Genomic DNA, 14,715 nt, shown 5'->3' with positions numbered 1-14,715 from the left:
TCAACAATTCAATAATGTGTGATAGGTTGACACATTAGTGCAAGAGAGTTACATTTTTTAAAGTACCATCAATGGGTGATGATCCAATGCCTTGTCTGCCATTCTCAAGTAGACATAAATAGTCTGACTAGAGAAGATCAGGACATTCTTCCCGTTATTTTGGCCAACATTTCTCTCTCAAGTAACTACATCAGAAATGGATTGAGTAATTAATTTATTTGTTGTTGATGAGATCTTGCGTGGCAGTTTCTTACCTAACAACGGTGGTTACATCTCACTGCATTGGATGTACTGAGTATGAAAGGAGTTATTTATCAATGAACTATTTTTATCATAAGACGTAGGAGCAGAATTAGGCCTCTCGGCCCACCGAGTCTGCTCTGCCATTTAATCATGGCTGATATTTTTCTCATCCCTGTTCTCCTACCTTTTCCCCATAAGTCCCTGATCCCCTTATTGATCAAGAACCTATCTGTCTCTGTCTTAAAGACACTCAATGACCTGGCCTCCACAGCCTTCTGTGACAGAGTTTCACAGACTCATCACTCTCTAACTGAAAAAAATCCTCCTTATCTCTGTTTTAAAGGATCATCCTTTTATTCTGAGGTTGTGCCCTCTGGTTTTAGTTTCTCCTACTAGTGGAAACATCCTCTTCCCGTCCACTCTATCCAGCCTCTCAGTGTCCTGTAAGTTTCAATAAGATCCCCCCCCATTGCTTTTAAACTCCAACGAGTACAGACCCAGAGTCCTCAATTGTTTCCCATACAACAAGATCTTCATTCCAGGGATCATTCTTGTGAATCTCCTCTAGACCCTTTCCAAGGCCAGCACATCCTTTCTTAGATACAGGGCCCAAAACTGCTCACAGTACCCCAAATGGGGCCTGACCAGGGCCTTATACAGCCTCAGAAGTACATCCCTGCCCTTGTAGTCTAGCCTTCTTGACATGAATGCTAACATTGCATTTGCCTTCCTAACTGCCGACTGAACCTGCATGTTAAGCTTAAGAGAATCTTGAACGAGGACTCTCAAGTTGCTTTGTGTTTCTGATTTCCTAAGCATTTCCCCATTTAGAAAATAGTCTATGCCTCCATTTCTCCTTTCAAAGTGCACTTAAGGCACTTGTTGTGATATTGCATAATTATTCTGGTGATTAGTCACTCTGTTGTGCTAATTTTTACAGCTTAATGTTCCAGAAGCAAAGCATCTTGTAGTGCCTTAAAAGGAGGGTTAATGTTTGCCTAAGGAAACCAAAGTATTTTAAAAATCTTTTATAAAAAATAATTTAAAATCTACAGAAATAGTTTTATAAATTGTAGCTATTCTAATGGGTTTAGTAGTTACCTCAAAATATTCATGTATAGTTTTATTTTTCAGAAAAGTCCTGTAAAGATGCCTCTTGCCATGGACGGCACAGTGGCTCGGTGGTTAGCAGTGCTGCCTCACAGTGTCAGGGACACAGGTTCAATTCCGGTCTCAGTTCACTGTCTGTGTGGAGTTTGCACATTCTCCCCATGTCTGCATGGGTTTCCTCAGGGTGCTCCAGTTTCCTATCACACTCTAAAGATGTGTGGGTTAGGTGGATTGGTCACGTTAAATTGCCCTTAGCGTCAGAGGGATTAGCAGGGGAAATACATGGGATTATGGGGATAGGGATAGTTGGGATTGTTGCTAGTGCAGGTTTGTTAGGCCAAATGGCCAGATTCTCTACAAATTAACAAATTAAGAACAAGAACAAATTAATTTAAAACTTTGGTTTCATCATTTCTGGCAATTTTCCTCTAGGGATATATATAAAAGTTATACATTAATGTTTTGGCATCTCCACATTCCTGGACTACTGGATTCTTTTTATTTAAAAGACACTAATTGCGGTTTTTAATTTTTATCCATAAACTTTGGAGTGTTTTGTGGTATTTATTTCAACAAAATTCTACAACTAGAGTTTGAAATGAATTCTGATTGGTTTTTTTAATGGACGATGTCTGGCAAATTGGAAGTAATGAACGATTCCCTCCCATACCCAGGAGTTTTCAGGTCTTCCTAAAATTGCGAAAGATCTGAAAGTAAAACAGGAGAAGGCTGGACACACTCAGCAGTCAGGTGGCAGGAGTGTCCTCTGACATCTTCCAGTTCTAATGAAATGCCGTTGGCCTGGAATCTTCACTCTGCTTCTCTCTCCGCAGAAGCAGGATGCCTTTTTATCAGTTGTGCTTTATATGATGTGTAAACTTTTGAATTACCCTACTTGATTATTGAGACAGAGGCAGTGCAATTATTTTTTCTGTTGGGACTTCACAATCTGCGTTCTCAGCTGGAAAGATATTTCAGTAATTTCTCATTTTTCTTCTTTTTTGACCCCTTGAAATTGAATTTTACAGAAATGTAGTATAGGAAATTGTGAAGAGAGCATCCTGTAGCAATGCAGTTTATAACATATATTGTGTACAGTTTAATCCAGAGGACTGTTGTACTGTTACATTGCTGATATCTTGTACAGGAACTGCTGTCATATTTGTACGATTTTAAGATATCTGGAGTAATAAAGCCTCAGGAAATGTACAGTTGGCAATACATTATAATTTATATCGGCACTGTTAATGAACGTTTCAGTGGACTGGTTGGTGCATTAGCCTTTTGCTCAGGGCGCTGGGTTTGAATCCAGCACAGACTGATGAGATGAAAGTTTCCCTAGATTGACAATCAGATATAAAATGGTCAGTTTCTGGTGTGCTTTAATGGTGTGCACAACGCACCACCCTCTCTACCTTAGGACCAATTGACCGTGTCACTCAGAAGCAACTGAGATGACAGATGTGAAAAAATAATTTGTCATCTCTGGATCGAAATCCTAAAGCTCCCTTTCTAACAATATCTCACAGGCTGCAGAAGACCTCTAACCATCTACTCAAGGGCAAGTACAGCAGCAATTTGCATTTGTAAGCAAATTTAATGAAGCAAAATGTCTCAGGTTAATTCACAGAAGTGTTAACAAACAAAATTTGACATTGAGCCACATGAGATATTAGAATAGATGATCAAAAGATGGGCCTTAGGTATAGACTTTAAGGAGTGTCTTAAAGGTATAAAGTGAGGTAAAGAAGCAAAGTGGTTTCAGGATGGAATGCCAGAATTTGTGCCCTAGGCAACAACTGGGGAGTGATTAAAATCAAAGATGCATAAAAGACTGGAGTTAGAGGAGCACAGATATTTCTGAAGGTTGTGGGGCTGGAAGAGATCATACAGAGAACATTTTTTCAGGTTATAGAGGGATTTGAAAACACAAATGAAAATTTTTAAGTTAAAGTGCTGTTTAATATGGAGCTAATGTAAGTTAGCAAGCACAGATGAGAATATGGGACTTGACGGATTGGAACTCCATATTAAACCTTAGAGTAAGAAAATCCTTGTTAAGGATAACCGTATTCGTGAAAAGGACAATCACTGCTTTAGAATGCAACCCAGGAGAGTGTGGGAATTGGCATGGATGAGGTTGGATAATGTTACTGAGATGTAAAAATTAGGGTTAGTGATAGTGGAATGGTCAGAAGCTCTTCTTGGAAAAAGATGCCAGCCTTTTAAATGACACCCATATCCTGTTATCCCAAAAATGAACAACAACCAATTGTATTGATATTGAGCAAATTCATCATGTCATTATTGCACGGTCATTGTCAGCTATATTGTGAAACTGTGTTCACATATAATGTTACAGCCACTGGTGGTATCCTGGGAGCAAAGGTGATGGTGAGATTTGGAAGAGGTGTCCAAGATTATGATAAGCTTTCAAATACTTAAATAAAGAAAGTCCCTTCCCATTAGCTTATAGTATAAGGATTTAGGAGATACAGCTTTAAGGTTTTGGGTAAGAGATGCAGGAGGAATGTGTGGAAGAACTTTTCATCAGAGCATGTGGTAATGACCTGGAACTGACTTTGCTGTTTACAAGGGCGCTGAAAGTGGGAGAAAATGAATGATTTCAAAAGGAAATCTGGTGAGCATTTGAGGGAAAGAAACTTAGAGCTGTGGGGTAATGAGAGTGACTGGATTGCTCTACAGAGAGCCAACAAGATTCAAAGGGTCAAATGGCCTCTCCCTTTGTTGTAATGGCTGTGTAGATGAGTGCATGAATTGACATAATGATGGATTTTTTTTTAAGTAAATTACACTTTCCTGGGGAGCTTGAGGGACACACTGGGGGAGGATTTTAGGGCACTTTATTCAGAACCTAGCTACGGTATGCCATACCATAGAATCCTAGAAACCCTACAGTGCAAAAGGTCACTCGGCTCTTTGAGGCTGCACCGACCACAATCCCACCCAGGCCTGATTACCCTGGCTAGTTCCTATGACACTAAGGGTCAATTTAGCATGGCCAACTCACCTAATCCGCACATCTTTGGACTGTGGGAGGAAACTGGAGCACCCAGAGGAAACCCATGCAGATACGGGGAGAACATGCAAACACAGATAGTCACCCGAGTCTGGGAATCGAACCTGGGTCCCTGGCGCTGAGAGGCAACAGTGCGAACCACTTTGTTTCCAAAATATTCCATTCCCTAGTTGTAGCAGGACTTTCATAACAGATTACTTTTTTGGTGAAAATTAATTAAGCTATTTCCTTCTAACTTAATGCTGTGAAAATAGTTTATTTTGGTAATATCTGATTTCAGCCCATTGGGAAATAGACTTTGGTAATTAAACTAGAATTAATCAAAATGAAGGGAGTATTCTTTGGGAGAGCGTTCTGAGCTGTGTTCGCCTCGCTTGATACCATGTCTCATTTCTGTTTGCTCACTTACAGGACAAAGCTCTGAAAGTTTCAGTGAAGGGAGAAAGCAGGTGACAGTGATATTGAGGCTCAAGTTTGCTGAACTGTAAGTAAATGCAGATTATATCTAAGTAATTAATTTTATGTGACATGCTGCTGTTTATGATGTAATAACAGTGTTGACTTGAAGAAATCCGAGTGAAGAAATTGCTCCTCATGTCTTGCCTTAAATAGGAAATTCCATAATTATGAACTATTAGTTCTACATTCCCCATGAGAGGAACATCTACATTTCAAGCCTATACAGAATCTTGTGTGTTTCAGTAAAATCGCCTCTCATTCTTGTAAACTCCAGTGAGCTCAACCTTTGAGGGTGGCATGGCGGCCCAGTGGTTAAATCTGCTGCCTCACTTCGCCAGCAATCCAGATTCAATTCCTGGCTTGGGTCACTGTCTATGTGGAGTCTGCACATTCTCCCCATGTCTACGTAGGTTTCCTCCAGGTGCTCCTGTTTCTTCCCACAATCCAAAAGGCATGCTGGTTAGGTCAAACTAAATTCTCCCTCAGTGTACCTGAACAGGCACCAGAGTGTGGCAACTAGGGGATTTTAACAGTAACTTCATCACGGTGTTAATGTAACCTTACTTGTGACTCTAATAAATAAACTTTCCTCATTAGACTACCCCTTCTTACTGGTAATCAACCAGTTAAATCATCCCTGAACTATTTCCGATGAAAGTATATCCTTCCTTGAATAAGGTAACCAAAATCCCTCACAGTACTCTCGGTGTGATTTAACTAACATCTTGTACATTTGTAGCTACGCTTCCCTACTTTTCTACTCCATCCCTCTTGCCATAAAGGCCAAGAATCTCTTTAGCTTCGCAGCGCCAGGGACCGGGGTTCGATTCCTGGCTTGGGTCACTACCTGTGTGGAGTTTGCACTTTTTCCCCATGTCAGCATAGGTTTCCTCTGGTTGCTCTGGTTTCCTCCCACATTCTGAAAGACATGCTGGTTAAGCGCATTGACCTAAACAGGTGTCAGAGTGTGGTGACTAGGGGAATTTCACAGTAGCTTCATTGCAGAATATAATGTAAGCCTTATTTGTGACTAATAAATAAACCTTTTTACTTCACCTGATACTTCAGTGTGATGCTGAGGGAGTGCTACTTGTTGGATGAAACATTAAACTGAAGCCCCATCCACCCTCTGGTGAATATAAAAGATCCAGTGGCAACATTGAAAGGAGAGCAGTGTCCTTGTCAGCACTTGTCTTTCAACCAACATCTAAAACAGTTGATTTGGTTGCTTATTTTATTGCTGTTTATGGGCTCTTACTGGGAAAAAAGTTGGTTCCCACATTTTCTACATTAAATACAAAACTTCAGAAGTACTTCATTGGACTTTTTAAAATCTTACTTAATTATTAGTCGCAAGTAGGCTTACATTAACACCACAATGAAATTACTGTAAAAATCCCCTAGTTGCCATACTCCAACACCTGTTTGAGTACTCTGAGGGAGAATTTAGCAAGGCCAATGCTCCTAACCAGCACGCCTTTCGGACAGTGGGAGGAAACCAGAGCACCTGGAGGAAACCCACGCAGACATGGGGAGAACGTGCAAACTCCACACAGACACTGACCCAAGCCAGGAATCAAACCCAGGTCCCTGGTGCTATGAGGCAGCAATGCTGACCACTGTGCCACCATACCGCCCACTGCTTAATACTTTGGGATGTCCCGAAGTTGTAAAAGCTGCTACATAAATCCAAATATTTATTTTTGTTGCAGATATAAGACTAATTCCATTTACAAATTTTGTTTTTAACCTGGATGGTGCTTTATATTCATTTCAGATTTCACCGGATTTATATCTTTTTAATTTCAATTAAGGAAAGATGTAGTCTAAAAGTCATCTCATGTGTAGAGTTTTGGGCATCAGTAATTTTGGATAGCAAAAATCAGATAAATGAAACTCCTTAAAAATCTACTGAGGCGCAGCAGTTAGCAGTTTGGAGCTATACAGTTGTGGGGTGATCATTGTGCTCCTTCACTTCAGGAAGAATTAGATCCACACACAACCCCAGCCAGGTGTTGAACGATGGGATAAAGAGTCGGATTCACATCAATAATTGTGCAGCACAGAGAGAACAGCAATTTCTTTAAATAAAACATTACCTTTGGCTCCCAGCAATGTAGATCAGCAAACAGTAAGAGTAATCTCCTGCAGTTTTCAGCCCCTATTTATGGGAGCTTACACATGAACCAAAGCTGCATTTGTACAGGGGCCAGTATAATCCAGAGTCTAAAAGGTGGGTATTTGTTGGCAATAACAGCAGCTGAGCTAAGGGAACCAGGTTTAGGAGCAACAGTATCTTCAGGAATCTGCTCTGGGTATGCCAACTAAAATCGTACTGCTTTAAAAAGCAGATTTTGACAATGGCAGGGGAGCTGATTACCTCCCTAATGTACAGGATCAGGATTATACACAGCAGAGTGAAGGAAATTGAATGTGGGATCGGGTAATAAATCCACTGTAACACTACTGAGCTGACAGTTGAGCTATGTGCTTGAATTGGTTAACTAATGAATATTAATTCCTTTGTCAAGCTGCATTAAATTGCATTAATTCAGCACTGAATCTTGTATGCGTTCTTCTGATAAAAAGAAACATGTAGAAAACCTTGTTAGTTTGAGGGATTAATCATATTCATAGATACTGAAGATAAGGAACTTCATCTTGTTGTATAGACATTCAAGAAAGCAGCACATCACCCCTACTCGAGGGCAGTTAGGGATGGGCAATAAATGCTGGCCTTGACAGTGATTCCCACATGCTGTGGAAGAGTAAACGCAGAAGGATGGTTCATGCCCTACAATCCAAAATGCCACAGCTAGACAGTGGTTATTTTTAAATATAATTTGTGGCTTGATTCAAGGAAGTGTAATAGAGGGGGGAACCTAATCCAGTCATTGTGCATTGAGTTGCCAATTGTATTAAAGGTTTTGGTATGAACAGGCTCAATCCATTTCAAGTTCTGTGGCCTCTCTCACTTTAAGAAAATAGTACTGTGCATGTACAGGCAGTGCACCCTAGCTATGTTTGTGAATGAAATAAGATTGGTAACTTTTATGTAATATTCCACTATCATACTTGATAGGCCACAGGCAAACTGTAAAAGGGTTTTAGTTTATGTAACATTAGTATGAAAGGAGTTCAGTGGCGATAAATAAATAAAAATGTGCATTTATATGGTGCGTTATATGACCTCAGTCTCACCCAAAGTGTTTTATAACCAACAACACGCTTTTGAAATTTAGTCATTGTTGTAAATGTAGGTGCACAGTTGACTTATTACAGTTGTCAATATTTTGCCTCGTAATCATTTATATTAATATGTACTTGGGTTCCGCCTCTTCACAGATTGCCTGGAGATGGACATGAATTTTGAGAGAGAGTCAGGCTTCACTTCAGCTGCTACTTGTTGCCTTTGCAATGAAGCAAACTGAAGATCCTGCAAGAAAGCACTGTGGTGCCCCATGCCTTTTATTGCATCTGTTGGTTAAGTAGAATGAGTTAATGTTCACGGTACTTCCAGAACCTTATGGCATTATTAAGAAGATTATTTTCCCCTGATGTTAATGAGGCTGTTCTGTGGTGGGGTGGGGGGTGAATTTCTCTGCATTGTCTGTAAACTTCACACCACAGTTCAATATATTCTCCACACGTTTCAGTGAGCTGCAACAGGTGTGTGTATGTATGGTCAAGGCAAACCTCATATTCATGGATTATGCATTCAGAGCAGGCATGAGAACAGGAAGCGATCAAGATACCCAGTATGATACCATAATTATCTCAATGGTTCTTCCATGTGCATTGTCAGAGTTAATATCATCATTAATCCTGTGCACATTTTGTGCACTGTTGTTCTCAAACATGCATGATGATGCTGGAGTGGAGTGCACTTGACTCTAAACAGCGGCACCCGCATTTATTTGGACCCTTGAAAGCTGTGGTGTACTATTTAATTATCCACATAATGTAGTAGCGTTGATCTTCAGTTAGGTGTCCACACGAGAGGAATGCTGCTAGACCCTGTGTGGACAGGGCAGAAGAAATCTGCCGCAACACATTAAAATCTTTTGGAAATACTTACTGGAAACAAAGAACTTACTATTTTGCACCTGTTGAATGAAAGGGGTCAGTGTGATTCGCTTGCTCTGATCCTTTTACTCTATGTTCCTTAAAATGGGTTATTCCTAGGTTGCATTTTGCGATTTGCTTCAAAAGTTATTAATGTTACAGCGTCAAATATTAAAGCATGGTAAACTGCCTCTTCACTCCCGCTGCTGCTCTAAGTAAGGTTACTTGTTCTACAGTGTTTTCGAAAACATTGCTGTAAATGGCAGCCTCAATATTTTGTCGTCTTACAAAGAGTCTGATCTGTTATACAACTATTTTTCACATCCAAACTGTTTTAATGCTTTAAAACTGATTGGCTTTGATAAACATTTAAGAAGCTATGGTTCCTTTAAAGCACATAATTGCTCTATTTTTTTTAAATACAAAATCGGAGAATCCTCACTGAATTTTTGTAGCTGGATTAAACAGCTACTTAATCCCGCTGCTCTGTGCATGACTCAATTAACCTGATTCTGGTTAAGGATGGATGTAACCATCTCAAAACAATATGAATTACAATTTAAAGCCATTTTTGTGGCTTGAGTTAGAACAACGAACTTCCAGTTTTGCTTACCTGCCTTAAGTTTAGATGTTGCATTGTGATACAGGTTTTGTTCTATTTAATGGCCCTAGATTAAGGGACAGTTGTGTAGTTTTTTTTTGTTTTTAAAAAAGGTATTGGCCAGCCATGAGGGCTATTAAAGTGCAAATACCACTTTTATCATATATATATATATAGATATATATAAATATATTTATTTTTAAAATTAACCAACTATGAACTTTTTTAGCTCCCTTAAATTCAGTGTACTCTCCTTGCACATCATTCAGTGACTTATACAGCACAAAATGGCTCAGTGAGGTTGAGCCATCTTCCAGGAGTTATTACTGCTGCCTTCTTAAAAATTCATCATTAAGATGCATGAAAACAGTCACATCATCAATATTCAGTAGTCTAGAAAACCTAGGCAGCTATACAGTTGTCACAAGTGCAGTAACAGGTGCTTTGAACTTCACAATGCACTCCCACTCTCCAAATCTTGCTAAATATTGATGGTCCTGCAGAGCGCTTACATTTTCCTAACTTATTTTATCTGACAGTGTTTTTGTTTTTAAACCAAAAGAGTTTGTTCTCAACATTTACGCTGTTTGACTAAATTTCTTTGTCGAATTTCAGTTTCCTCTCCTAAAACAGACAAATCCCATTCAGTTCTTCTGCCATTTGAGCCACTGCTGTTTGCAAAATGAAATTTGGCTGGTGCAGTTTTGGAAGGCAGGATTGAGGTGACGTTTGAAAGAACTGTCCCTGCTGTTAATGTTGCTCAAGTCATGAGGTTCACACTGTCTCCAAAATTGAGAACTGACAGTGAGCAAGGACAGGTATCATTGAACTGTTGGATTATTTTTCTTTGCTGCAGAGTTTTAGTTTGCCTCAAATACACTTCTCTCCGATGTATCTGCAACATGAGCTGTACAGGGTCAGGAAGGTCACAGGTTAGTCCCTGTTTAATGCTGAGTTGGGTGGTCTTAGCTGAGTCACAACTTGGGCCCCAGGCTAAATTGGAGAAATAAACTGGTCGTGCTTCTCCTAATCACTGTCCGGTTGGGAATGTGTTTGTGGGCTGCTGACAGCTTCATACTCAGTTGTCAGCCTCATACTCAGGCCTGATGATGTTCACTTACATTCACACATTTGAAGAATGCCTACTGGGCAAGTGGTGCCCATGGAACCAAAGCCCAGCATTTGAACACTTCAGGAAGAAGTGGGGGATGCAGTTTGAGGTGGGGAGAAATAAAAGGGCAGTTGTGTGAATACAGTGATTACAGTCCAGCTGGTGGGTTAGACCTGTTGGCCATCTTTTTGATCAGTCACATGGTCCATTTGACAAGTTATGGATCAGGTCACTGTACAGCACTTGAGCATTTTGCTGAGAAAACAAGGGAAAGATGAATTGTCACGAGGCCTGATGTAACATTTGTTCAGCTGGACACACGGCATTGATGCTCATAATGTGAAATGCAAAAGCCCAAGGTGAACTTGTACCTAACTTTTAACAGCTTTTTTGCAAAGTTCACTGCAGTTGTATAATCATGCGTAAGTCTGCATGTAAAGGAGTCAGGCATTTCCTTTGAGTAAATGTTAGATTATTGTGACAGGTTGAATTATTGTGAAAGACCGTGGTTTGCAAGTTCCATTGATAAACTGAAAGATAATTATGGTTATCTTACTGTTTGTAACTTTAAAACTTTATCTTTGATTAAGTCTTGACATGGTCAAACATCTGAAGCTAGCTGATGTCATTTAGTTGTTCCAAAGGAACCTGTAAATGTGAAGGGCAAAAATTAAAAAGGAATATCAAATTTTTGTTCATTTCTTTGTATTCTAAAGGTTTTTATTGCTGTTCCCCTTTCCTTTGTGCTTTGCTCCTAGTTGTCTTCCCAGTGCTGCTGAATGACTCACTGGCAGGCGTGGTAATGAGGGAGTGCCTGGCCTTTCTTGGCATTTCACCAAGTGGCACAGCCCAGATTAGTAATGATCTATGTTGCAAATTACAGCTGCAACTCTTTGCCCTCTTGTTCCATGAAATATTGTGTCTAAATGTTTTTACAGGGGTTCCATTTTGCCATTTTCTCCTCTTTCTCATCTCTTCCTCCTCTATCCCTGTTTGCTCGAATTGATTTGCCAGTAAACAGAGAGTATTCAGCCTGATCTTCGATGCTTTCCAGTGAGCCGCAGCACTCCGATATGGGACATCAGCAGTTTATTGATTACTAATATTTCTGTGAGGAATATTAAGTTGGAAGATTTTTTTCTCTCTGCTTCAGAGACTGCAAATGTCCACCATTATTTTGATTCGTTGCTATTTTCAATTTGGTTATCTGTAAAGTGCAGATTTCTGTCTGGATCTGAATGAATTTAAAATGCATGTTAAATTGTGCAACAGAGGATGCCACACCTTTGTTTATGCACAGCTTCCACTTGCCTCTATTTTTGCATTATTACTACTATGTGATAAATGTATTCTTTGAATGGGAGGACATGTTGTGGAGGCCTTTCTAAATCTCACCTGAGCCTAATCTTCATCTCATCCCACCCCATGCTCACTAGCAGGGGTACCTGGACAGTGATTAGGAGTAAGAATACAGGCACTTGTTCCTTACTCCAAGCTAAGGAGAGCTGATTGCCAAGAGCAACTAGCATCAGTTGGAATCTGCAAGATTCAACTTCTCACCAGATAGACATTACTTGGCCGTATAATTACTTACAATTCTCATATTTAGATTTGTGTAATTACTAACATGCCACAGAAGATCAGAATCTCACCTACTCTGTAATAACCTGTGCAAGTTAAGTATAGAAGAGAGCATTTAATTGAGGCAAACATGAGACAGTTCAAACTGGGAAAAGTAGCATTCCCACCTTTCACACTGCATCCGGTAAATGTTAGCTATGCAAATAATAGATCACAGTTCTTAATGTCAGTAGTGAAAGACTGTGGGATAGCCCTGCAAGAATGGATCTGGGACAAGTGTTTTTTTTTAAACGAATATCAAGATAGCTGTATTTTGAGGCACCTTTGACCAGTACCAGCCAGCAGTTTTATTTTCTAGTGAATTTAATGCCAAAAATGACCAGCAGCTTCTCTTGAATTGGCTTGAAACAAGCCTGTGCCCAATGTAAAAACGTGTTTTAGAGCAACTCTTTATAGAGGTCAGCTACAGATTTCATTTTTGTTCTGAATGTTTCTCATCTGTCTTTAACCAGTGTCACTGTGGTAGGGTTGTAACATTTTTTGGTGTTAGTAGAGCTGTCCTACAGGGTACAAAATGCTGTCAACCAAAATACTACGGCAACAGATTGGCTTTTTTACTGCGATTTTCTTGTTCCACTCTTGACTCAAAACCAGTGCAGAAAATGCTTGTTTATCACATAACCCCAAATGAGACCGAATCTGAAACTGTGTCCTTTCTTTACCATCCCTCCACTCAATCCTATAGCCTTGCTGTGGCCCATTAGTGTAAGAATGCTTGCTACACATTACTCCTATGCTGCCAGTACTGCAATTTTATCATTTGATGTGGGCTTTTTGCAAGGGTGTTGGATGGGGATGTTTTATGGGGGGCTTGCTCTCAGCCAAGTATGGATATGTTCCTATATTGATGCAGGGTGGAATTGGGTACAACCACAAATGGAGATGAACTATACTCTTCTGATGCTGCAAGCCTATTGTATCAGTCAGTATCCTTTATGTAATGAAACTGGATATCGCTGCACATGACCAGAAAGGGAGCTGCACATCTTGTCAGCACTCAGGAGGCCGAGACATTAACCAACGCCAAGAACTCCACAGTGAGGGTTGCTCTCCTCGTACACCAGCATTCACTGTGAAATGGATGGATGGTTTACCCCACAGTGGATGCAACCACTTGTTGTATATGAGCTTGGTGAAAAGTGCTCAGGTTGTGGGCTGCGATTTACTGCTTTTCCATTATTTGTATTTCTTTGTACTGGTCACTTTTTTGTTCCAACTGAATGGAAATTTTTATATATATGTACACAGACACATATATATAAAACAAACTTCCTATTAGGCTGCAAGAGTTTTATGTGCTTGTTGTATTTTATTTTTAAATTCGAGTGGTATCTCTTGTCATTTCTGTACATTTCTTTCCATAAATAAAGATGAACAAGTTTTGGAAATAATCAACTTGTGGGGAATTTAATTTATGCACAAAGCGACTGTATATGTGTGGGTGCACGTGTGAATTCATTATCTGCATTACTCAGGAGTCGGCCGTTTCAGCTCCTCAAACCTGTTGGTATAGAACTAGACTGCAGCTGACCTTTACTCTGTCTCCCCTCTTTGGCTGTGTAACCCACCCGTGTAGCTGAACAAAAATCCATCAATCGCAAGGTTTGAAATTTTCAATTGACCCCAATTCAGTTTTGTGGGAGAGCGCCACAGATTTTCACTAAACAAGACGTTGTACTTTTATAGCACCTTTAAGGGTAATAGTCGATTCAAGGAGTTTTGCAGAGACGTTGTTTTAAAAATGTCATAAATCCCATAGATATTAGGACAGATGAACAAAAGTTTAAAGAGGTTTTAAAAAGTGTATTGAAGGTGGAAAGTGAGGGTGGGAATTCTTAAAATGAGGCATTCCTTAAATGGGAACATGTGTAGGTGAATGAGTGATGGTATGAGCCTCTTTTAAGGGGAGTGATGATATGGGAAGTTGGACAAACTCAAGTTTATGGAGGGTAAAACATGGATGGTCAGCCAGAAATGTATTGTAATAGTGAAGTCTAGAGGTAATACAGCACTAGATGAGCTGAGGCAGGGATGGATTGGAATTATGTGATGGGGTTAGGAATAGATAATCTTAATAATGGCATAAATATCTGGTCGGAAGCTGAGTACAGGGTCAAACGTGATAAGATTGCAAATAGTCTGGTTCAGTCTAAGTTGCCAGAGAGAAGGGTGGAGTTTGTGGCAGGCACTAAAAAGAGCTTTGGTCTTCCCAAAGTTTGCAGGAACTTTTTGTTTATTGGAAAGTAGTCCAACAATTTTGAAATAGTGGAGGATTTGAGAGAAGTGCTAGTGAGGTAGAGCTGGGTATTGTCAGCGTATATGGGCAGCACCATGGTCAGCACTGCTGCCTCAGAGTGCAAGGGAATCAGGTTCAATTCCAACCTTAGGTTTCTGTCTGTGTGGAATTTGCATATTCTCTCCATGTCTGTGTGGGTTTCCTCCCAC

The 14,715-nt window shown here is 40.0% G+C and overlaps 1 protein-coding gene across 6 annotated transcripts in view; it reads left to right on the top strand.

Annotated features, from left to right (window-relative positions):
* LOC145356396 (uncharacterized) overlaps positions 1 to 13,661 on the top strand; it is a 49,365-nt gene extending 35,704 nt beyond the window's left edge. For all 6 annotated transcript variants that reach the window (XM_080209094.1, XM_080209095.1, XM_080209092.1 and 3 more), the window contains 2 exons: positions 4,805 to 4,877; positions 8,198 to 13,661. In XM_080209094.1, the coding sequence (XP_080065220.1) occupies positions 4,805 to 4,846 (42 nt within the window). In that variant the 3' untranslated portion in view covers positions 4,847 to 4,877; positions 8,198 to 13,661. The remainder of the gene's footprint in view (positions 1 to 4,804; positions 4,878 to 8,197) is intronic.
* Positions 13,662 to 14,715: the final 1,054 nt, after the last annotated feature.

This window comes from Carcharhinus amblyrhynchos, chromosome 21, assembly GCF_965287045.1.
Source record: "Carcharhinus amblyrhynchos chromosome 21, sCarAmb.v2.hapA, whole genome shotgun sequence".
Lineage (NCBI taxonomy): Eukaryota > Metazoa > Chordata > Chondrichthyes > Carcharhiniformes > Carcharhinidae > Carcharhinus > Carcharhinus amblyrhynchos.
The sequence above is the reverse complement of the archived record's forward strand: the minus strand, read 5'-3'. Positions and strand labels throughout refer to the sequence as shown.